This window comes from Myripristis murdjan, chromosome 8, assembly GCF_902150065.1.
Source record: "Myripristis murdjan chromosome 8, fMyrMur1.1, whole genome shotgun sequence".
Lineage (NCBI taxonomy): Eukaryota > Metazoa > Chordata > Actinopteri > Holocentriformes > Holocentridae > Myripristis > Myripristis murdjan.
This window is the reverse complement of record NC_043987.1, coordinates 28,251,931-28,277,873: the sequence shown is the minus strand read 5'-3', so window position 1 is coordinate 28,277,873 and position 25,943 is coordinate 28,251,931. Positions and strand designations below refer to the sequence as shown.

General features: G+C 43.3%; 1 protein-coding gene across 2 annotated transcripts in view; it reads right to left on the bottom strand.

Moving 5' to 3' along the window:
• Window positions 1-6,420: 6,420 nt before the first annotated feature.
• Window positions 6,421-25,943, bottom strand: part of radil2a (Ras association and DIL domains 2a) — a 34,622-nt gene continuing 15,099 nt past the window's right edge. The window contains exons 9-17 of one of the 2 annotated variants that reach the window (XM_030058924.1): window positions 23,683-23,902; window positions 22,651-22,823; window positions 18,486-18,630; window positions 16,763-16,944; window positions 16,255-16,633; window positions 14,140-14,202; window positions 10,683-10,810; window positions 9,240-9,379; window positions 6,421-6,849 (exon numbers count right to left, since the gene is read on the bottom strand). In XM_030058924.1, the coding sequence (XP_029914784.1) occupies window positions 6,747-6,849; window positions 9,240-9,379; window positions 10,683-10,810; window positions 14,140-14,202; window positions 16,255-16,633; window positions 16,763-16,944; window positions 18,486-18,630; window positions 22,651-22,823; window positions 23,683-23,902 (1,533 nt within the window). In that variant the 3' untranslated portion in view covers window positions 6,421-6,746. The remainder of the gene's footprint in view (window positions 6,850-9,239; window positions 9,380-10,682; window positions 10,811-14,139; window positions 14,203-16,254; window positions 16,634-16,762; window positions 16,945-18,485; window positions 18,631-22,650; window positions 22,824-23,682; window positions 23,903-25,943) is intronic. The other variant, XM_030058925.1, reaches the window with a different exon arrangement.

The following is a 25,943-nucleotide window of genomic DNA, read 5'->3' as shown; positions in this document are numbered from 1 at the left end:
GAGCGTGAGCAGCGACAGCCACCATGACTGAGCAGGTAGAGAGAAGAGCGCCGCCTGCAGGAAGTCAAACTCCATCAGCAGAAAAATACAATACAATACAATACAACTTTATTCGTATAGCACATTTAAAAGAACCACGGGGGTAGCCAAAGTGCTGCACAGTAAGACATATAGATAAAACATTTAAAGACAAGAATAAAGAACAAGACAAGAAAAAAATAAAATAAATAATAATAATAAAAAAAACCAAACAAGCTCACAGCAGGTGCCTTTTTACAGGATGACAGACATGATAAACTACCAAAAAAAAAAAAGGAGAAAAAATGGAGAAAGACGGCATAGTCCTGCCCACACTGTTTGATTAACAGGCGGTCTCTGGGAAGCACAGTGCAGAAACACCACAGTGTTGACTATGAAGCGATGATGTCATCAAAACACAAACACAAACAAAAACACAAGCAACTCAACAGTTACAAATTCAAATAAAACTAATAACTGATTAATATTATATTGAACAAATGACTGAATATTATGCTGGAGGGTAAAAATCCATAAAAAATGACCAAAAACCTGTATTGAAATGCTATTAAAAAATAATAATATTAGTAGAACATGCAGGACCGTCGTTCCCTCTTATTCCCTTCCTTCCCTTACTCTCTCACCTCCGATTTATCAACACAAATGTAGTTGATATAAGACATTTTTGAAGATTTGGGCCCAGATTTACTAAAACCAGCAGCGGGAATGAAAATATTTTCATTCTTCAAAGTCAGAATTAGGATTTTTCATTGGCACAAATCATTCAGGGGTTATGTCATTGGTTTTGCACACGCTAAAAGCACCAGTGTTTGCACACATTGGTGGCTTTAGTAAATCAGGGCCTTGGTCTCAAATGACTTTTGGTGCAAAAACGTTTCCACTGGCTGAGGTGAATCCTAATAAATTGTATATCCTCAAACTGTATACCTCAGTGATCATGTGACTGACTGAACCTCTGTTGAAGGCGGACCTGGACAGAGCCTGCCAAGCCTTCAGCTCCAGCAGACCGGAGGACGAGAGCTTCCTGGACGAGATGATCCGCTGGTTCAGTCGCCACCAGGAGCGAGTGGAGGAGCGGCTCGGCCTCGGCGACGCAGACCGAAGCGAATCCATCAGGCCGGAGGACTTTGAGCTGGGTAATCCATCTCCTCTCTACACCCTCATTCCCAGCCTGGGCCAGCTGTGGGAAATCTCTCTCCTACGTGTCTTCTCCCTCTGGTGGAAACAATTATGGTCTTTGGTGGGATTACTCTATCTATGTGCTAAGATCTATGGCAGCTCAAATTGAACCCTCTCCTGTCATTTTTCATGACAGTCCCCAGTCCAGCTCCTTTGAATGTCACACAGAGACAATATTGGGTTGGAGAGAGATTAAAGACAGAGATATGAGTCTGTTTAAACCAAATGCCACAGTGTGGTTTCATTGAAGTATTCATGGGCAGCATCGTGACTCAGACTTTCGATAATGCAACTAGTTGCTCATTTCCTGGATCTGTGGCCTCCTCTATCCTCCTAACCCAGCCACCCTTCTAACACCACCCCACCAGCCCAGCAGATAACAGCAGCTGGCTCTGGGAAAGAAAGGCAGAACAATGTTCCTTTTGTCCGTCAGACTACAGACACAAAGTAAACTGTACTTTGGTACTGAAGGAAGCATTAATCCTGCTGAAAGTCTGAGCAAAGGAGCTCCCAGAAGCAGAGTCAGCTTTAAGCTGAGCACTCAGTCCCACGGGGTAATAGCTCTGCGGTGCACACTGGTGATTCACCGGGGAGATAGCATCGCTTCTCTTCATGGATCTGTCGTAAGAAAACCCACAGAGCTCCTCATGGTGCCATAAAGCTTTTCAATTTGCTCAGGTTTTATTACCAAATTACACTGGAATCCTCCCAGACAAATCACCAGAAAGGGATCCCTGCAAAGGCAATAAGTCAGTGCCGTCTGCATGATGAATCAGCACAGGGCTTGAAGGGATGAAAAACACTGATGAGCTCTGGGTTAGACTCATATGTGCCCTCTTTTAAATATTCAATATGAACCTCTGATATGATTGAGGTTCCTCATTGGCCACATCTACCTAAGAAACAGCCTGTAAAACCTGCAATAAAATGTTATTTTCTGCACACTTTATGTATTTATTTAATTGTTCAGGTGCACTATTAAAATTGCCAAAGGTCAACTGAAGTGACAAACCATTACCACACAAACCACAACCGACTCTCACTGATACATTAAATGCTTATTCTGCGTTTTTTCTCAACTGTAACACTTCAATGCCCCCCTGGTGATTTTGCAGCTTGAATCATTAGTTAATTTTTTTTATTAGTTCAACAAACAGTCGTGGAGAGTTTCTTTAGCATTGCATCGGTGGGAATTGGCATTTCTAGCTTCAAAGAATTGAATTTGTCCGGGGTTCAGTGAAGAGTTTTAGTGTCCTGTGACGGTCACTACAATCAGTATCAGCCTTCAGAAACCTCTACACAGCAGGTTGGATCCTAATGACCAATATGTTTTTCATTGAATCCCATGTCACCGGTGGCAGGTCTGACGGACTTGGGCCTCCCATGTCAGCAGTTTCAGCTGCACATGCTGGCTCAGCTGCTGGAGACCGGCAACAACAGGACGATCAATTACAGAGACTTAAGCAGACAATTACAGGGACTGAGGTAAAGCAAACTATCTTATTTGTTTGATTCTCATGTTTGTTTTTTTTTACTTGCATTAACTGATTGTTACTTTTTTTTAACTAAAAGACTCAGTGAGAGGAGTGAGCCTGACACACAGGAATCTGAGGAAGCCTTAAAAAAAGACGGACGTGATTTTAAGGCAGAAGGCGTCTTTTGTTTGGAAGTCGCTGAAGAGAATCTGCAGCCATGCCCTCACTGCCTGATAAAACTGTGGAGCCCAAAGCAACCCGACATGGACAGGTATGCCTATCGCACGTAAACACAAAGTCCGATGTGAATACAGAGAGAAATACAGACAGATGAGGATGTTATGTTGGGAAAACAGCTCCTGCTCCTGCTGACAGGAGGCGAGCTTCTCCCGTTACAGTCATAACAAAGTCACAAGTCATATTCACTCCCTCACATCTATTCAGAGAGCATGGTAGCGGTATATTTGTCCTGGGGTTTTGTAAAATAAAGTAACTGCATAGCCAGACAGTCATTAAATTTGCCCCAAGGAGAGGCTGTTTCACAAATCTCTGTGGCTGATTTAGAACAAAACCAGCAGCTCTTGACAAATTCTGCCCATGTTGAGATGCAGCCACAAATTGCTGCTACCAAAGCTCCATGTCTGCGAGGTTAACCAAGCTTCTGGAGACCGGAGTTATTTCTGACACTCAATCAGCACTAAATCTCACTGCGACACACCTCGTGCAACCGCACCGCGTTCGCTCTATGGCGGCAAACAAGCACAATTTGCATGCATTTGCATTTTTGTCACAGGTCGCGCAGGTTCATCCACCTGAGCGTCAGACACGTCGCGTTTGACTCTGCTGGAGCCCACTCGGGGAGCTTCGAGGTGCTCGTGCCGTGCAGCAGCAGGGTTTTCAGTTTGATCAGGATGATCCAGGACCGGATTGGGATCCAGACCTCCAGCCTGGAGGTTTTCCGGAGCAGGGTGCCCACAGAAGACGCCCGCCTGGCCCCGGAGAGCTCTCTGGAGGAGTGCGGCTTCACAGGAGGGCCGGAGGAATCCGCTCCAGAAGCTGCTGTTTTTTACGACTACCGGCTGGCATTCCCAGACTGTCCCATCCTCAACTGTGACCACTACTTTGGGTCAAAACATCCGCCTGCTGATTGGAGCACTTGCCACTCCAGCTCCATTATATAATTGTGTAACAGTGTTTTTTTTAGACGTAGAGATCGCATCGCTCTGTTCACCCACACAGCTGACACTGTCGTAATTCTGATTTTTTCCCCCACATGTGAATCAGATTTGATATTTTCTAATCAGTGTGAAAAGCAAAACAGAGTGTGTGGAGTTAAATGTACACAGAAGACATTAGGACGTTGTGGGCATGTGCTCCAAAATCAGATTCTGGGGCACACACCTCTTATTTGAATGAATTATGAGAGCAAAACAACTTATTTTTATGGTATCTGGGGCGATCAGCAGTTACAGTATGTAATTTTGCCATTTGTGATGTTCAGCCTCAGTGTGGTGTGTTTACAGTGTGTTTGTAATCATATTTTTGTCGAAAGATGGGAATTTAGTTTTTCATGTTGGAATGAATAAAACTTGCTCTAATGTGTTGGTAAAGGCTTTTTGTTAAACCGCTTTTTATGCCGGAATAAATAATTGTTAAATATGTAAAGATAAATTAGGCATTAGTTGAAGATACCTTGTTTGCAGTTTGTATTAAATCAAACTAATGTTTACTGAAATTGGTTGGATGTGTGATGGTAATCATGAGGCATTTGACAAAATTGCGAGTGAAAGGTATTTTGAATGTTGCCGTCTGTTCCAGGTTAGATAGCAGAGAGCATGAGAACTGTATGAAAAATCAAAAAAAGATGTGATCTGTTTTGTTGTTGCTGCTCTGTGCACGCATGTCTATTCAGCCTTGCTGTCAGTTCATACTGAACGAGTAGGAGCAGTGAAAAAAAAAAAAAAAATCAGATGTGAGCAGCTATGCAGAGTTGAGCATGCGGTGCAAATGCAACCCAAATGACTACTGCAAACAATTACAGGAGACTTGAAAGGGAACTCACGCCAGAAATCTGCAGGGGGAGCTTCACACTCAGCATCTCCTGCCATGTTTAAACACTTACTGCATGCACAGATACAGTACGTGCACAGTGTTTGGATTAAATATGAGCGTGCAACACGTTTAAATTGCTGTTTTACACCACACATAAAACATGTTTTTAGCACAGGCCTCGGGGGACGAGGGCTGCACCCTGGGCTGTGTGAGAGGCAGCAGTGTAGTGGAAAGTGCTAGCCTAGTGGAAACCACAGAGCAGCTATAAACAGCGGCTGATGTGGTGTCCCGCTAAAGCGTGCCATACGGGGGACACACCCATGCTTTCCTGCTGCTCCACCCGGCTAGAGACTTTTGGCCTCCAGCTGGAAAACTAATTCCCTCAGAAGTGTGCCATCGCTTCATCTGTCGCCCCGACTCTGCGAGCGTTTAAACACCGAGCCTGGAGGGCAGCAAAGACTGCGACACGGCGGCAGCTTTTTCAAAGTCAAAATAATATTTATTCCATAGGTTTCAAAAATACTGGGCAATATAAATATTACAAAATGAAATACTCTTTGTTGTCAGTATAACTTGAAGACTTAACACTGTTGCCCTGGCAGTAGAGGGATGAAAACACAGACTGACAGACTTGAAATGATAAGAGCTGCTACAGAATATAATCCTACAGCAGAGAGGTTAAATATATAAAGTATCAGCCACAGTATTCATAAAAGCTAAGAAAATGGAGTTTTTTTTCTTACGGAGAGATGTCAACTGCTTTCAAGTCAGCATTTCTTTTCCAAAAGAGATGTTATATGAGGCTCCCAGTAAGGCTTTGATGCCACATGGTTACTGCATATCTGTATGTGTATGTAGATGACGATAAAGATGCTCTGATTAAACAGCTTAACATGCACAGTTAATGGATTTACTGTTACTGTCTGGTACTACAGGTGTAGCCATCGTAGAAGTACCCATGTTGCATCCATCCATTCATTCAATCATCCATGCATTCATCCATTCATCCAGCATTAGTACTGCTCCGGCCTCTGCAGGCTACTCTTTCAAATCAATGTGAAAACAGGAATTGCTGCAAAAAAAATCAAATGTAATTAAACCTCCCTGAAAATGTCACATTTCCACAGTGAGTATTTCCACACTTTTCTGTACATTCCTACATGTGGATCATCCGGATGTCTGGATTTGGATTTTCTGTCTGAAAGTTATTGTTTTCCTTTCCCCAAACATCATTTCACTAAAACATGGGAAATGTAAAAAAAAAAAAAAAGGCAAGGACTGTGAATCGTTCTACCGCCACTTTTTGATTTAAAAATGAATCTAAAAATAACGCCAGTCACTAGCAGACCTGAATCCTTGTGTTTTCGTCAATGTTTTTTTGTAGTGCAAGTCTTGATTTTGGAGCAGCTTGGTCGTGGTCTTCAGACAGAATGCTGTGTACTTGTTTTTGCAGCCCGTGGCCAGAAGGACGCTGAAGTATTTCTTTCACAAGTAGCGACTACCCCCCATTACCACAGACATCTATTTTCTTCACTACCAAACCCATGTTTTATGAGTATGGAGTACAGCCCAGCGGAGTTTTTTTTTTTTATAGGCCAGCAAGAAGTCAGGACAGCAGAAGGACTTGGGTTTTGAAAACTTTGAAAAACCATCCATCTCTCGACAAATGCCCGCAGTTTTTTTTGGTACGAGATGGCGTTCACAGTGGTTCAGATTCAGAGGAGACCGAGACGAGCGAAAAGGAAAATGAGTCTCCCTGCTTTGGCTGGCTGTCTCGTTTGCTCTGTGCACAGTACGACTCGATGCATGACAGCCTCCTCGCGATATCGAGTCTGAAATGAGAAGTGTGAAGTCGCTGAACACGTCCACTTTCCTTTGGTTTGGGAACACATCCAGAGAGAAATGCCGATCCTCATCCAACGCCCGGAGAGAATGAGCGCTGAACCGCATCTCCTCCAGTGTGTCCAATTGCACTTGACGGACTCGGGGAGAGCTCGGCCCTCAGCAGTGAGCGGGAGCCGAGCCCTTACTGGCCGCTCTTGACTCGACCTTGGCAACCAGCAGTCTGAGGGAGTCTCCAGACGATCGAATCAGCTCTCTCCCTCTGCGAACGATGGAGGCAGACAGAGATTCAAAAGTGGTGAAAAGATACAAAAGTTTTGGATAAATTTTTCACGTACAATAGAACAGATATTTGGGAGAGTGGTTAATTTGGAACAACACGATATATTGTTGGGGACACAAAAAGCTTGCTAAGGGAAGAATGGTATCACAGCCCTCAAACAAATAACAAGATGTTGGAAGGGCTTGGAACTACCTAGGTTAGATAGGTGGTTGGAAAAAGTGGAGGATATTTATTTTATGGAGAAGGTGATCCATAAGATTAATGGTAAGGACAAGTTATTGGAAAAAAAGATGGGGTTTCTTTATTTTAAACAAATGTAAACTGTTTCCTTTATGATGAACTGTGAGAAGGACCACATTTGGAGACTTTTATCTGACAAAAACAAAACCAAACCAAACATTATCTAATTTAATACTGTTTTTTTTATTGTTGTTATTTTTAATTGTTGTTATTATTAATAACGTTATTATTATTATTATTATTATTATTTACTACATTTTTATTATTGTTATTATTATTATTATTGTAGTCATAATTGTTTGTACGTGAGTGAATGAAGGAGGCGATGGATTTGCAGTTATTTTTACTTTATTTTATTATTATTATTATCTATTTTTTTCTGTGTGGGTGAAGGGTATAAAAGCACAAATGTACACAAAAAAAGTGTCGATGTTTTGTCCATTAAGAACAGTACATGAAATCTATACAAAATGCTAAGATCTGGATGTAATGTCTGAATTTCCTGACACAATAAAGTATATATAAAAAAAAAAAAAAAAAAAAAGTGAAAAGATGATGAGAGGCAGAAAACGGATCGAGCTCATGCCCGTGCGTCCTTTTGTATGCAAAATAAATCATCACATTAACCAAGATTCTGGTACAACATGCAAAAAAACTGACTTCAGTCTTAAATTTGAGAATTTTAACCAAAACCCATCAAAAGTGTTCACCATTACAGGGTGTTTGCATGTGGCTAATCTCTATAAACACTTTCTATATATACAGTCTGTAGACAAGGGACAAGATTTTGGTATCAGAAGCGTTTTGGCTGCTGTTTTCTAGTTGGAGTGGAAAAGTTCGAGCAAAAGAAATGGAAGGCATTGGCCAAAATGTAATCTGGACGTGAAAGACTTACAAAAAGTATCAGTGTTTGTGTATTGTGTGGGGGGGAAATGTTTGCAATAAAAAAAACGGTAATAGAAAATGAAACAAAAACAGAAGTGAGCAGCCAGCAGCTACAGTGGAAGCTAGTTTGTGTTTCCTAGTACAGTGACAATTTTTTTTTTTTTTTTTGGACATTTTGGGTGCTTATGCCTAGGGTTAGGCATAAGTTGGTTACAGCTAACATTAGAGAAAGGCTGTAGAAAACTAATGTAAGTCCATAAGAAATTCTGTTGCTGCACTAGGAAATGCAAACTAGGACGCTGGAAGCTGACGGGCTGGCATGTGGCTCTTGAATCCAAACGTTATGGAGTTAAATGGCTGAAACCACGGCGACAGCATCAACCGTTCCACTCCACTTTGCACTGAATCACAAAACCAGGAGCAAAAATCTGGAACTAGACAAAGATAAACCGCAAAAATGACACAAAAACCCAAACCGGTGTGCTCAAGGTCCAGGTCAATGAGCCAATTTTGGTAACACAAGAAACTCAGATATGCATTTTACTGAGCAATTTCTCATTAAAATAATTTTTATGGTCATCACTGTATGTAAAAAAAAAAAAAAAAAATGAAATCGTGAGAATGCAAAGTCCTTATTTATGCAGAGAGAGGCCGATTGGCTGATTTCTCCCTTATCAAACGAGCAGTTTTGCGCACGACATGCCACTTTTCTGCTGTTCCTGGATATAAACCCACCATCTCAGGTCTAGGACATGTCACAGGAGGATTTACAGCACAGGTCCCAAAACTGGCTCACTGCACAGCTGAATATTTACAAATGCATATCAGTCACTAACTAACTGATGCTGCAAGTGAAGCTGCTCTCTATGGTGATTTGGGTTAATATAAAGCATCGTGGTTTTTCTGTGGCATGCTTGATGGAAAACCCAAAATTCTGGTATTGTGACAGGACTTCAATGGCGTTCACTTTACTTTTTTTTTATTATATGGGACACAGGGATGATGTGTGGTGCTGATGTGTGGTTACTGTGACTTTTTCTTGTATTTTATTGCAGTCATTTATATTTCTGTGCAGCGATCCCTTGCAGATGCCATCTCTTTTTTCCTGCATTACTGCTGTGTGCATGGTAAAATGACAATAAATTTGATTTGATTTGATTTGAGGACGTCTGCGGGCTCATGGGAAACCCAACAGCGGCGTGTTTATCCTGCGGTGTCGCGGCAGGGCGTGGCGCGGTACTCACACGTGGTATTCCATGCCGACGAGGCTGATGCCGTTAACGGCGAGGATGCGGTCGCCCAGTCGCAGCTTCTGGCACTGAGCAGCAGGGGAGTTGGGAACCACGGACTTGATGTAAATCCCACTCATTTTCAGGGGGGTTTTCTGCACAAAAAAAATGAAAATAGGACAAAGCGTGACGAGATAATCTGAGACGTCAGCTATAAAAACATTAGAATAAGTCACAGGAGGCACTCTGTGTGGCAAAATGTCCCTTTGCTCGGCTGTCACACACACACACACACACACACATCACACACACATCACACACACATCAGACGGGAAAAGTCACATGTCGTACCGAGAAAAGCAGACAAAGTGAGACTGATTCAAATTATAAGGGACAAAAAGGTAAAAAGGAACTTAAAATTGCATTGGGTGCTGCATTATTTTTAATAAACAAAAGATGATTTTCGCACAGACCCCAGCAGCAATCACTTCTACTTTAATACATTTTAAACAGGGACAGCTGTTTACTTATTAATGACAGAGAATTCATTCTTTATACCCCAAAACTATGTCTCTGTTTGAATTATGAAGCTTTTTTTTTTTTTCTAGAAATGATTTAACTGACCCCCTTTCTCTATGCTAAAGTGTTTCTCAGCAAGACAGGTGACAGTGAATGTAATTACGTTGAAATATGTATATATGTATATATACTATGACCAACTAATGTGTAAATGGTTTATCAGGCACCATAACATGATAATAAACCATAAATCCTTCTGATGAATCCATTATTAACTATTAATAATCTTACTTTGCTAATAATACTTTACAAACGCTACAAATACTTTAAAAACTGAAAGAACTGATATAAACTAATTACGACTGCCTATAAACTGTTTTATAAAATATGTCGGCTCAAAACATTTGGAATTCATCATTGTAATATATTTATATTTAAAATATATATATATGAAAAAGCTGCATTCAGGCATTCATTGTTACGACTGCATAGCGTCCTCTTAAACTCTATAATAAAAGCAGTTGTCTTTATTAAAATAATTCAAATTATGAAGACAGGAGTGTGTGTTCATTATAAAGTGCATCATTGAGCTCCTGTCCACTTGTTTGTTCGTGTCTCTCAGTGAGAACATTTGGTTTGATTGGATATGTAGTGTGTGCCTTTAATCTGCCGAGATAAATCCCTGCAGTTTAATCTGATTAGCCCTCCACCATGAGACCCGAGCGGCTGCACACGGTTTTTATGTGCTGTTTGTCCCGCTTAAAGCGTACGATCGGGTCCCGAGTTGGGACGTCTTTTAGAAAAAAATCCGGTACAATCTGGTACCAAAGTCAGGCTTTGAATTTCACCCTGCGTCACGGCTAACTCCACATCCTGTAATTACTCCCGACTGAACCGAAAGTCATAAAGAGGCGATGTAAGAAAATAACGGCGTCTCACCAGGCCGTCGACGAGCGCCAGGCCCAGACCGTGAGGCCCTCTGTGCAGCTCCACCGTAAACACTTCGTCTCTGTCCTCCTCGTCCGCCTCTTCCACGTTCACTTTCCTCCTCTCGGCACATCCACCGGCTGAGCACACACACACACACACACACACACACACACACACACACACACACACACACACACAGGGGAGGCAGATGGATTATAGTGGTGTTGAAATTACTGAGGTGCAAAAGCTGCTGGTGTTGCACGGAGACAGGGGATGTGCAGCTCTGCAGTTGAGCTTCATCCACCTGAAGTAGCATCATCATCGTTTACACCACAGTGGACGAGCCACCCGGCCACGTCATCATGACTCTATGTGAGCTACCGCCGAACTTAGCCTTCAATCTTTCATCTGTATATGATGTCGCCTATGTAAACATGGCATCTTGTGTATTTATTCATGTCTGAAGAAAAGCGTTTGGGTAAATAACTGAGCACCAAGGGAGTTGACTGTTTTTGCACCTTGTTTCATTTGTCTTGTTTGGCCCTGAACTCGACCCGCTTGACCCACTGAGAATAAAAACCACCAATCTAGGTGGATGACTACGGAAGCCCTAAAGGGTCATACATACATATATTTTATTTCCTCCGTTTTCTCGTGATAACGAGATAATTTTCCTCTGTTTTCCCATGATAACGAGATTAATTTCCTCCGTTTTCTCGTGATAACGAGATAATTTTCCTCCGTTTTCTCGTGATAACGAGATAATTTTCCTCCGTTTTCTCGTGATAACGAGATAATTAAATCGAGATCTCGAGCAAACAAAGCGATTGTCTAGTTTATTAATCATTGCAGGCAACATCAGTCAGTGTAGCAATGTCAGAGGAGCAGGAGAATATCGATCACCGCATCACTTATCTCTTGAATCAAGGCCTGACACAGGCTGAAATAGCTTTATGCTTTATGTGTCCAAGGAGATGTCAGTCAGCATGACATGTCACGTATGATGGAAATCTCAGGCCTATCACGTTTTATTCATTCATTCAAAACGGAGGGAAATTATCTCGTGATCACAAGAAAATGGAAGAAATTTATCTCGTTATAACGGGAAAACGGAGGAAATAAAATATATGTATGTATGACCCTTTAGGGCTTCCGTAGATGACAATGACGTTTCTTGAATCTTAAACTCCTGATCGCATGGCTCGAGCCGGATCATGGATCATTTGATTTATTTCAATGTTGTAACTTGACTCTAAGTCCCGCTTAGAGAGCAGAAACTGCATCGTCGTCAGGTGTTTCTAGTAAAAGCTCATCATTCTTTCTTTAATTCCCAAGCAACACCCACATACACACATTACGGTTAACCAGGAGCCCCACAGGGGTTTCACTCGGAGCTCTGCAGGGGCTCCACGACATAAAAATGCTTGAGGACCGTCGAGCAGATATTTCTTTCTAATTACCGCACGAACGGCGGCAGGATTATTGAACTATAAAAAGTTGGGCGCAGAGTCACTTGGCACACGTTGAGTATTACGAATCCCTCGAGCTCCGCTGACAGTCTACCTGCGAGGCTGAGCGGAAAGTGAGAAATGTGCCGAGTCAGGTGGGCCCGCCGCAGCGCTGTAACGAGGAGCTCGGGAGGAGTCTGCCTCGGCCCGCATCGCTCGTCAAACCGGGCCGGCCCTGTCAAAACAGCCACGCAGCAACAGTAGCATAACATTCCCGACAAAATGTTCCCATCCCCTGCAGCTCTTGCCCTGCTCCTCTCCCCCCCCCCCACCCGCCCCACTTCTCCTTTTACTAACATGCAGCCTGTGCAGCCTGTCTGCCCCCCACGCCGGACCTGCCCGGAACAATGCCGATCCCGATTAAGATTCCACACACCAAGTCAACTGTAAATTCCCATGACGGGTCGGCCACTGCTCTTTTCTCTCCTGACATCACCACCTCTCTGTAATTCTTGGGGCCAGATTAAAGGATTAGCAATGCTTCCAAAATAACGTTTCCCGTTTGCAGCCAAAACCACCGAGGTAGATACGGGAGGCCAAGGTGAGGCTCAGCGTGGCGAGATGATACGCGGGGTTCCCATCCGGGTGGCCCCGTCTTTTTCCATTCCCAGACTTTTGATAACTAAAACGGAGCCTAAATGTTTTTTCCTCATCCTGATTTAACGTTGGATTATCATCCCAGAAAAGTTCTAAATCGGCAAACAGCGGCTGAAGTGCATCGACTAACACACAATGAGCGCATTGTTGTTGATTCCTGTAATGCGACCCGTTTTTCAAGCTCTGATATTCCACGACTTCCCGAGAGATTTCACGACTTTTCCTTGTCTAAAAAAAAAAATGCCATGATATTCCAGGAAATGACGAGCGGGAACCTTGGAGATGAGCCACGTTAGTTAACAGACGCTGGAAACAATAACAGTGCAGGCCATTATAAGATTTTACAAAACAAAATTTTCCATCCTTTTTTCAACGTCTCGTCTTACCGTCCTCATATGACTCAGATCTGATCTTTCAGCAAATTGCTTCGGACAAAGGGGCGCACGAGAGGAAATACGATGTGCTGAGTGAATTTCGAGGCTGCAGACGTCCGAGCAAACAAATCAAAACAAGAGCCTTAAGTTTAAACCCTTCATGTATTTGTGCACAAGCCCACGGGTTCTCATCAGGCAGATTATTAGACTGCAATCGAATCGCTTAAACACAACAAATAAAGTTTTTGAAGCTCCACATAAGATTCGGGGGGACCTGACGCCCCTCATCTTCTCACTTTTTCTCCCCCCTGACCCTGACAGACCACAGTCATTTCAGTCAAAGTGAAACAAAGTAAGAAACACTTGAAACTCCCCTTTCCCAGTCCTCTCCCTCTGCCTTCCAGAGATGACCTCATGACCGAGGCGTCCAAAAACAATGGGGGCAGAGGAGGAAGCGCTCTTTCCTTCGCACGGGGAATCCACCCTGCTGAAGCAACACAGGGAGCGCAGCCTCGCACTCGAAACGCCAAAACCGCCAAAGCCGATAAAAGACGAAGGGAAGCCTGAGAAGGTACTCCACCTCTTTTATGTCAGGGCACCTTTATGGGGACCTGGAACGGCTGGGGACAAAATATGCAGCGGGTCCGCGGGGTCATGTCGCTGAATGCTTTGCTTTATAGACTCTGTCAATCATAGGTGCTTAATTAGGTTTGGTGGGGAACGAGTGCAGGAGACCTCGCTCCAGACTTTAGCAACATGGGACGACATGGGTCTGAGCGAAGGCCTCCGTCCTGTGACTGACAGGAGTTTATATCCCTTTAATCAAACCCTGCTGTGTGGAGGTCAGCTGTGAGTGGATCCTTTGAGATGCTGTCATTCTTTCATACATGTATGAGTTCATGAAAGCTTTTACATTCAATCTGCTAAACACCCAGCGTCCACAATAAGAGCTGCTAAGACACCAGAGGTTTGAAAACACGAGCTCACCTGGAAACAGCACCTCTGCTTTGTTTTCCTGTCCGAGTAGAAACACGTCTCCTTTGAGCCGCGCTAAAAATAAAAATGAATGAAAACCTCGGACTCGAGACGTGCTTTAGATTTTGTCTCTTATTCTCGGCATCAAATCGAACCGATGAAGCTTTTACATCTTTTTACCTTCTTTTAAATTCTGCTTGGAAACAGGAAGGTCGTGGCATGTAGAGCAACAGGCTGCGGTAAAAGTTAGATTGACGAAAGCTATTAAACAGTAGGGCTGCCACGATTAATCGAATAATCGCGATGGCGTTGACAATCAAAATAGTCGGCGACTAATTTAGCAATCGACGTAATCGTTTTTTTTTTTTTTTTTTTAAGCTTTGTTTTTCGCTTGGTTAGGGTTAGGGTTAGGGTTAGGGTTAGCTGGCAGCGGAGCTCCACACTTTGGGAGCATTTTACCCAAAAAATTAACGGGAAGACTGTGAAATGCAAAATCTGCACGGCAGAGCTGGCATATCACGGCAGCACGACTGGCATGCACCAGCATTTGAAACGAAAGCATGTTGTGTTGGCTGCCGAAGAGGGACGTCATCTCGGTAAGCTAGTTGGCTAATTAGCTGCTAATAAAGTTAACGTCAACATTAATAAGCTACAAGTAGGCTTACCGGTATTTGTTTTTCACTTAAACACAGTGCCTTGTTTTTCTAGTTGTACTGGGCTGATTGTATTTTTGTATTTCTTCGACTACTTGAAATTTTGTTTGATGCCTGAGTGAAATATGTTTACAAGTATTTATTTTTGATACTATTTTTGATACTATTTTTTTTTAATGTTAATATTGCAAAGTTCATTAAAAGTTCAGTTGAATTACCATCTTAATTATCTTTATATTTCGTTAGCACATAACTTAAACACTTCAAGATGGAAGGAAGCGAATCATGGTAAAACAACAGAAGCTGCATGATAGCGCAATAATCGATTAAACGAGGAATCGGAAAAATAATCGTTGTCGTGCCGATTATCAGAATAATCGTTTGTGGCAGCCCTACTAAACAGCCTGTGATACATTATGTGGGAGAGAAATCTTTAGTTTTAGTTTGTCTGTCCTCTCATATTAGTGAGCCTTAGAGGAAGGTTTGACTAGTCGTGAGATAAACAGCCTGTAACCAGGAGCAGAACATTTGTTGTTGTTGGTGGGACGACACACAGCTGAACCCCAGAACCTTTCTCTGCCCCCCGTGACGTTTTATTGGTGTGAAATACGATGACAGGCAACAGGGCTGTGGACGTTTTACTTCCACCAAGGAGGTGGTGGAGGTCACGTCTGTCTGTGAGCAAGAAATCTCAAAAAGCTCTGAATAAATATACATGAAACCTCCTGAGTCAAGGAATAGTTGATTAAATTTCCACATCAGTCGATCAAAAGACACAAGGACAAGCAGAAACGCAGCTATGACCAAGTTGCCATTCATCTCATTCGTCTCGGTGCCATGTTTGGGTGACTGACATCGTGCAGATTAGATGCTGAAGTGCCGCAGACCGTTAAAAAATACTATTAAGTAGGACTGAATGACATGACATTCAGGTCATACTTTTGTAATTTCAAAGCCCTTATTAAAAGACTTAAATGTGTTTCTCCATTGCATTTTTGATGTTTGATGATATAAATTCAAATGAATGGAGGTGAATGGCTGCTCTGCTGAGAGAACCGTCCATCTCAGATCTGTCCATTTGCTGCAAACATAACGCGACCAGTGCAGGTTCCTCAGCTGATTTTAATTTCTCACAGACTTATCAGAGCCGACCAGCTGACAGAATGCACTGAGACGTAGGACATTACTGGGTGAAGGCAAATACCAGATCTGCCTCCTTGGTGGAAGTCTTCTCCACCATTTTCTACTTTGACATGAAATCAGTCAGATTGATCAGTGGCAAAAAGATCAGATCCAACTTCCCCATTAAATACAAAAACATTAATTAACCAAGTCTATTCAGTTTTGGTGAGATAGAAAGTTCAACATTTGTAAGGTAACCACATATTTTTGCCCAAAGAGCTCAGGACCTCCACTACAGGGTGTGTTTCTTCCCCTCTATCAAACAGCGCGCCTCCTCTGTCGGCTAAATTACCTTTCTTCTGCTGACGAGCTCCCTCCTGCAGGTCAGCCTCCAGCTCGGCCAGCTCCATGCCCTGGGGGGTGTTGGGCGGCGTGAGCAAGCAGGACGGGTCCAGCGCCAGGCTCTTGTGGCAGCCCAGGTCGGCCTGACCCGGGAGGGCGTTCTGCAGCTCCAGGTTCTTCAGCTTCTGGGCCAGGACCGCCTCGCAGCAGCTCAGGTCGCCGTGAGACGCCGGGGCCTGGGGGGGCGCCGCCGGGCAGGTGAGGTCCGCCTCCGCCATCGGAGAGGGGCAGGGGATACGGTCCGAGACCCCCTGACGGGCAGGATCCTGGAAGACGGTGACGGAGGGCGAGGTCGCAGACTGGCTGTCTGTGGTCGTCCCGTTGAGAGTCTGAGGCGGGGGCATATAAAGTCAATCAATAGCAGATGGAGAAACATCAAAGTGTCTCATTTCCTGACTGCCGCTGGCTCCTCATTATGTTTGTGAACTCTGGGAGCGAGCGGGTCAGAGAGCCGTTACCTGTTGCTCTGGATCAGCGTCGGCTCGGGTTTCACCGCGGGGGAGACGGCCCACGAACTCCTGCAGACGACTGAGCTGCTCAAACAGGGCGGGCTCCACCACCGGTTTGCCCAGCTCCAGGTGGAACGTGTTGCTGGGCAGGATGAGCGGCGGGTGGTTGTCAAAACTCTCCAGGATGTCGGCTGCAGGAAGAGAGAGAACCTTGACATCCCTCCATCACAAATGACACGACCTTCCTACGAGCTTTCTAATGAAATTAAAACCCTGCGACTTCAAGTCAATCTGTATTTACTGGGTTAGCGCTTAATTAGCGGCGGCACATTAAGTCCAGGATCGCTGGCAGCTGGATCGAGGAGGGGAGCTTTGCCCAGCGGGGTGCTGTCAGTGTGAGCGAGGTGGCAGCGCTCCTGCAGGGGGGGGGGGCGGATCTGAGAGGTGAAGCTGAAGCTGATTGGTGGAGACAGACTGACGGGACAGGATTACTCTGGAGGAATACACTGACGGGGATAAAGGCTTCCGCTTCCACCACATGTACGTGTGAGGATACATGAGGCTACCACGTGTGCGTGTGTGTGTGTGTGTGTGTGTGTGTGTGTGTGTGTGTGTGTGTGTGTGTGTGTGTGTGTGTGTGTGTATGTGTGTGTTAGAGAGACAGAGGGAGAGGCACCGGAAGAGACTTTCTTCTTTAGAGCGATTTTGAATCAGTTCTGTTTCCAATCTGGAAACAGAATTTGGCATGAGAGAGTGCACGTCTACGGCAACATTCAAAATACAATTTTGATGTTTCCTCCACACCACTAGTGCTGAACAATTCATCAAATTACTGACATCAGAAAATGGCTGAGTGCAGGAACTGCAGACCCTCCAGACGCTTGTTTGGTACAGACTTAAAACATCATCACACAAATCACTAGGGCTGTAGTCTGTTAGTCGACTGGTCGATTTATTGGTCGATACGTTCTTGGTCGACCAAAATCTGATTGGTCGATTATTTGCCGTGCTCATTTTATCAGGAGTAAAGCACTAAGTGCTGATGGGGGTGTTTTCAGAACTCCCTGTTTCACAGGTAACAGTCTGTCTTCAGAACACCCCCCTTGTTTTCACAATTTTGGATTAGCCCAACCCACTGGTGGAGACAGACAGGTAGGCCGGTATGTTCTGAACTGAAGAAAAAATGAGGCCTGGTTTTCCGAATAGAACGTTTAATGAACATTTAGTCCTCTACCAGGTCAAAGACGTCGTCAGTGTGGCAGCATTTTACCAAAATAGATGGAAAAAAAAAGTCAAATGCAAACTTTGCAAACAACAGTTTGTGTATCACGGCTCAACGACCAACATGGCACATCACCTAAAAACGGTAAGCTAAACATGTCTGCTTTAGGTTGCTCCGTCAGTTTGGAGTATAAACACATCAGAATCAGCATATTTCAAAGTTTTAGTAGGTGCATGTGATGCAACGCTGTCAGAGCCGACCGACTCCAGTGTGTCATTCAGTGCAAAATAATTAGGTCAAAAAAAAAAAAAAAAAAATACTGCAAATACTAGTTGTTTATGTTTATTTATAATTCATTTAGGCGGACAAGGCTACCAGGTAGGCCACTGCCCAGTTAATTAATCTAAAAATAGTAACTTAGTGTGGATAGAAAGCCTAAATGAACAAAAAAATGACTTCAGTGTTTTCAGATTTTCCCGGCTAAGCGTGGACACGCCCGGTGCCACTCACCCGTCCTGACGGCGTCCTCGGCGTCCTCCGCCGACGGGCTCCATCCGGAGGGACAGGCCTTACCCGAGTTGTACTCCCTCAGCATGTGGTGAAGCTGGGCCGAGTTCAGGGCGGCAAACTCGGCCCTCAGAGAGGCCCAGGACGCCTGCGAGACACAAAGAAGACATGAAACACTGGAAAACATCAGGCGAAACTGGCACCGAAACCCTCCAGTGACAAAAAAACAAACAAAAAAAGCTCAACAACACGCCACAAAGCGCTCTGCAGAGGAGAATGAGAGGGCAGGAGAGGAGCGTTTCCCATCATGCTTGTTTCCACATAAGGAAACGGACTCATTGCTACTCTCTCATTTGTATGCAAAACGTTTTAGACCCTTTATATGATCTAGTAAATGCTTTTTTTTTTTTTTTATTCCATGTGCCAGCCTAGTGCCAGATGTGGTAACAGAGTCTGTGGGAAACTGTCTCCGTCTGAGCGTCACTTCTGAGGCACTTCGAGTCGCCTCATGTCATGAAAGCCTTTCTTCGGGGCCCCGGTTCACTCTCATTCATACCATATCTTAAAAAAGGTGCGTGTTGGATTTCATTCAAGTGTTCTTAATTACCACGTCCTTCCTTCCTTCGACCGCGCGAGCGAGGCACAGACGATTTATTATCTCCAGCTCGGCGTCTCGGATTGCCATGAAATTTATTTTCCACACAACACCTTTTCATTCACACACCCCTTGTGTTTTCATGACAGCAAAGCACAGGTGAGTCACTTGACAACGAGAAAACACTGACATTCAGGTGATTGTTACAACACCGGCATCGCGGTGGGAGAAATGTCGCATAGTTCATTCACTCCCTTTTTTTTTTTTTTTTCAGTTGAATTGGTGGAAATAAGATATTGTCCAGACATGTCGGGGCCACAATGGAAACCGCGGGATAAATGTTGTTGGGTTTACGCCCCTCTGTTACAGCACACACACACACACACACACACACACACACCACACTGAGCTCCACAGTTTGAATACTGTTTATGAACTCTGTTTGTTATGTCTGAGATTAACTGTTTGAAAGCGATATCTCTTCAAATAAGCACCCTTGATTTTATATTCTCCACCACTGCAGACGAGTCAGGAGAAAACAAAGTACCACCACATCGCTTGGGTGCCGTTTCCAGCCCATGCCAGCCAGAAACACGCCTGCTTCAACTCCAAACCCGGGGCCTCCAGATGGAAAACTAAAAATCAGCCGAGGGTGTGTGCTGCGTTTTCCTGACCACAGAGTGACCTCATGCCACGGGAGTGCGACATAAAACCACCGGCTTCCTAGCAACCCCTCCGATCCCACGAATAGACGAGAGCCAGCCTTCTCCGGCCTCGTCACGGACAGACGGGGGGGGCCACGCTGTAACCGGGGAGATGTTTTTTTTTTTTTCACGCCGGTCCCAAGGCTGGAAACAGGTGTCGACCCCCGATCGTAATGTCAGGTCTCCGTTCTTGACCCGCCTCCTCCAAATATAGAAGGTGGACGTCGCTGACTCACACCGAGGATCCCTGCTTCAGCTCTGAACGGGCTGAAGGTCGCGTTTAGGAGGCCGCGTTACGGGAAATACAGTTTTCTCCTGTTTACATACGCGATCAAAGATGTTTTCATGAGGATGTTGCAACAAAAAAGATGTAACTTCAGCATGACTCCGGTAAAGGCGTCATAATTGAATTTGGTCTCAAGTGGCTGCCTGTATTTAACCCTATAAAGCCTGAACTATGAAAGAATTGGCAGAAAATTCCATTTTTTTGAAACTGAACCCTTTATTTAGTCCTATAACAATATATATATATATATAAATAAAAAATAAAAAAATATGTTATTACACGAGCTTTCTGGTATATGATATATGATATGTACTTGAAGTGCCAGTGGTATGGTCCAGGGTGAACAGGGGAAGTGTTCAAAGGTATACAACAGTATTTTGGTCAAGTATTGATTAAACTGAAAACGAAAAACGGAATTGAAAATGTGTATCATTTATGATACGAATGGCTTTATAGGGTTAAGAACTACTGAAATCCTTTCCATCAGGACAGTTTGCAGCAACTGCAGTATCAGTTTGAAAGTTAAACACTGGCTCAAGCAGCAGCAGAAATGTGAACATTAATTTCCTACTAAGCCATTGTCAACATAACAGCACTTTCCTAATGTTTAATGTCAAATTCAACTCGTGTTTTTATCTGTAATTGACAACTGCAATTGTGTTTATTTATCTATTGTATTACGCACTGCATTTGTGATGCTTCATTTATTTATTTTTTTCTGTATTCACTTCATCTCATTGTATTCTAAAAGCCTGACCAGGGGACAAAGACTGCAAATTAGCTGAAGCTAGACGTCTTATATACATCACATTTTCCCTTTTTTGTGGCAATGTTGTATGTATCGCCCCTGTCAAATAAATATTAAATAAATAAATACATAAACCCCCCTTTACTCACACACACACCCACCCACACACACACTGCATAGTATCCCCACTCAGCAGGTTTATCTGATGAATCAAAGGCGCTGGTGTTGTCAGCCAACCAGGGTCCAGTGTTGTAACCGAATAAATTCCCCTCAAAAAAGAAAGAAAGAAAAAAAACTACAGCTATTTTTTTCGCAATGTAACTGAACAGTACGGGCTCTTTAAATAGGCCGGGTACATGCAATCCTAGTCCAATGCAAGCTGGGCTTTTTATAACAGAGCTCAAAGGCGCAGAAACAACAACTGAGTTATAATTAAGGAATGCAAGGAGAGCTCATGCACCAACCTGACGGGACACGGGGAGAGAACTCGAAATTTCCTAAATGATTCCTGTACGCTGTCGTGTGATTTGTCTTGAAAAGTGTTTACGGAGGAGGACGGCGCCGGCGGGGGGGGGGTTAACAAACTTTTACGTCAAACACTGGTGGTCTACGAGTCATTCCTGTTCACAGAAAAAAATAAATAAATAAAATAAATAAATAAATAAAAATAAAAATAAAATAAATAAATAAAATAAATAAATAAAAAAAAAAATAAAATAAAATAAATAAAATAAATAAATAAAAACAGTCTATCAACCACAGCCTATCAACCAACAGCCTATCAACCACCTATGACCACAACAACACAATGAACAGGTTCTTTGTCATTATCTCTCCAGGTGTTATAAACCTGAGACGGGAGAGGATGTGTGTGTGTGTGGGACAGAGGGTGACCTTTGTTCTTCCTCCGTCATACCTGGGCAGTTTCACGAGGTGGTCTCTCTTTATAGCTCTGAATACTGAATACTCACTGTGCTCAAGAACCCGGCCCGAGCAGGAGCTAAACGTCCCTCCGTCACACAAAAAGAGTAAACAAAATCCCCTTTGAACGTGTGACAGAGAGAACAGTGTGCTTAAAGAGAGATTAAGCTCTAAGTAGGCAAGCTACCGCTGGAAAGGAAAAGGCTACACACCAAAATAAACTTTGTTTTGTTTGACTTGTGCAATATGAATTCTTGAAATAGAGTGGTATAAAAGGCTGTAAAAAAATGTCCCGGCCTGTTTTTATTTCTGTCCCTTCAAACTTCACTGTGCAAACAAGCCGCTGGCCGTATGTTTTCACTCGGCTGACGTCAGTAAAAATAAGATTTCAGTTCAGTCATTTTCAATATGTTCTGTGTTCGCTGGCTCGGTTTCAAAGGACGCAGTCAGATCCGTGTGACTAAAAATGTAGTTGATGTGACTGCAAAGCCATTAGTGGCCCCATTTTGCTCATTTTAACGCGACAGAACTGTGTCAACATTGTTGTTTTCCCACATCTAATCACTCTGCTTTGGCACGGCACCAAAGCTGCAATCGCCGTAAAACCGACAAGCCTCCGATAGTCTTTTCAGCTGTTATTAGTCAGCATTATCACCGCGTTCAGCAACAACAGCGATAAGCCGCGTGAAACACCTGGAGCTCGGCCGCCGGGCTGGGAACACGAGGGAAGTTCATCTGTCCCCAAAGATGGAAAAGGTTTGCACCTCACACGTAAACAAAGCCGAGCCGACGTTGCACTGACACGGGCGAGACAATGAAAACATTCACACGCTGACGCAAACATGACTTGACTTGTGCCGCTACGCCCATCCAGGGTGAGACAAACAGGAAGGGAGACAAGGATGTCCTCTGACCTGCAGGAGGGTTTCTTTGGGTGTGGCCAGCAGATTGACAGCAGCTGAGAGCTTCTGGAAGAACTCGGCGGACAGGTCGCCCAGGCCGATGCTCTGCACCCAGTCGATGAGCAGGTCCAGGTTGGCCCGGATCTGGACTCCTCGGGACCACTGGTAGAACCCACCGACAGAACCTGAGCAATAAACCAGGCATGAATTACAGAAATGTCTATGAATAAACACAGATTACCTGAGATATGTGCAGAGGTTTGCTGAAAAATAAGGCAGCAGCCCATCAGTATTGTTATTATCATTATCCTAATATTAGGAATATATTAAGAAATGTTATTATTATTATTATTATTATTACCATTATTATTATTATCATTATTCTTTGTAGTAGTAGTGGTAGTAGTAGTTGTAACAGTATTATTAATAGCAATATTATTATTAGTAGTGGTAGTAGCAGCAGTCATACTAGTCTAGGTGTCAATGTAGTTTTAGTGTCTAATAATAAAAATGCTATTTCAGAAGCATCACAATAATATTTTTCTTTTGGGAAACACTTTAAATAGTCAGATTTAAAGATATTGAATAATGCCACAAAATCCTAACTATGTTAATCCAAAAATATTAGTACAGATATGATGTTAAGCCTTCATGATAATCACTAAGTATGAGGATGAATTATGTTGTGTGGCTTTTTGAAACGTTTCCAGTCTTTTTGATTATCGTCTAGATGGCAAAAATAAAATGGAGTTTTTTGATCCTGTAAGGCAAGGAGAATCACTCCTTATATCTATGTATCTATCTATAGAATGGGATACTTTGAAAATTATTTCGTTAATATGCAAGCGAGGTCACTGGTGTGAACGAGGAGGCATGTCAGAAAAGCAACAATCAGTCAGTCTTAGCACTTGACATTCATTTTTGCACCAGACTGGACATGTAATGGATCTGGAATCTTTTATTTTATTTAAACTTTTTTTTTATTTTTAACTTTACGGGGTCTACTGACTGCTGGAGAATCCGCCTGGCGGGCCGGGCTCTCACCTCTCTCCATGAGGGCGTTGAACAGAGACGCGTTGATGAAGAAGAACAGGTAGGCACAGAGCTGTAAGGAGATGTCCGGGTGCACCTGGAAGGCGTTGAGCAGCTTCAGCGCCTCCTTCAGCACCTCCAAGATGCCGCTGACGCCCTCGGGCACCCGCAGCTGACCGCTCTCTGAGAACGGGTTGCCATCCAGCAGCCCGGGCAAGGCCGAGTACATACTCTGTGGAGAGAGAGAGAGAGACGGGGGATATTTCGAGATATGCTGTGAACTGACGGTCACGGGAAGAGTCACGCCGTCGGAAAACAACAGAAGTGACATTTTGTGAAGTGTAAGACCGGAGATGCTGACTACCAATAATGTTTACTGAGAAGTAATGCTTTATGAGATGGCTGATATTCATACAAATCACCCTCATTTAGTCATGATGAGGTTCAGGAAGGGTTAAAAGAAGTCAAACGTGACCCTGCATCATGCAGCATGGGCCTCAGGACTGCTAACGCCAAAAAACATCCAGCTCCACCAACACACCATAGATCCTAATCAAGACAACTTTATTTGTATTTTAAATTTTTGTTTCTCCATGTTTTATCTTTTTATCTTTCTTTTTTTTTATTTTATTTTGACTTGAAATTATTTTTCTTAGTGTATCTTATTTTAGCGTACAGTGGTCCCTCATTTATCGCGGGAGTTACGTTCTAAAAATAACCCGCAATAGGCGAAATCTGCGAAGTAGTCAGCTTTATTTTTTACAATTATGATAGATGTTTTAAGGCTGTAAAACCCCTCACTACACACTTTATACACTTTTCTCAGACAGGCATTAACATTTTCTCACTTTTCTCTCTTGTTTAAACACTCTCAAAGTTCAAACCTTCGTAGAAAAATAAGTCCAGTAAAAAAAAAAAAAAAAAAATCATGCAAAATTGCACTAAAAAAAATCCGCGAAACTGCGAGGCCACGAAAGGTGAACCGCGTTACAGCGAGGGACAACTGTATTCTACTAATTCTGTACTCTGTGACGCACTTTGGTCAACCCTAGTTGTTTTTAAATGTGCTATATAAATAAAGCTTGACTTGACTTGACATGTGTCACTTCAACATCCATTATTTCATTAATTTTTAGTCATGAGGATAATTACTGTAAACAAATGAGACCACTGGTGACCTTTACGCTGCCATTTACTGTCCGGTTTGTCATGAATTCTGCTGGATTGCTTTGTGGCACAACAGGAGACTACGCTTTACAGCACGAATCAGGAAGAAGGCACTTTTCCTCCAGTGCAAACAGAATAAAGGCTTTCAGATTTTCTGGCAATGGTGGAAGACAGGAAATCTTCAACTATGGAGAAATAGCCGCGTCTCCTTTATGACAGGAAACAGGGTTAACGTGAAATGGCTTTAATTTTGTGAAAAACCGAAAGATGTGAGAAAAAGGCTGCCAGTGGACTTGCATCGCCACATCTGGTTGCTTTATTACAAAAATGAATAGAGTTTCTGGTTCCTGTTTGCCAATAATTTTGCCCATTAAATGTATTAAACTGTGACAGAACACAGAGTGGATCTGTTTCATACGGACTTGAGCTATTTTAAAATATATATTTGCGATCAAAGTAGGAATGCTAGCTTTTTGGATTCTTCTCATTGTCGCATAAAACTTGTTCTTCACCACTTCAGCAAATAAAAACATCTACAAAGATATTAGGCTGAGCAAAATAGGCAGCTTTGATTCATTTTCCCATTCTTATAACAAAGCATCGCCAGCCTCAAATCCCTTCTGTGGTCTGGAGTACGACCACCAGCCAGACAGTGCCACATTGATGTTTGAAACTGCTGCACATGCACCTTTATTTGCACGGGCAGCTGCTTGACAGAAAAAAAAAAAAAAAAAAAAAAAAAATCAGAGAAAAGACCTTCTCCAACCACAAAAGAAAGAGGAACAAGATATCTCACTCCTCGAGCTGTGAGCGCTTTTATTGAACGCCAGGCCTTTGTCAGCTCTCACACAGATCCTGCTCTTATCACCAGCCCTCCTTCTGACACAGCTGTACCATTGTTTCAGACCCATGACATCATCCGGTAAGTACACACACACACACTGTCAGTCACACACCATGACTAAGAGAATGACCTCAGATACTCTGGGAGAGACCATAAAAACCAGAGCGAGCTGCATTCCTGACACCCCAGGTCACCTGATAGACCTCAGTCAGGCTCAGCAGACCTGCAGGTGCTGACTAGTTAATCAGGTGACTGTAAACTA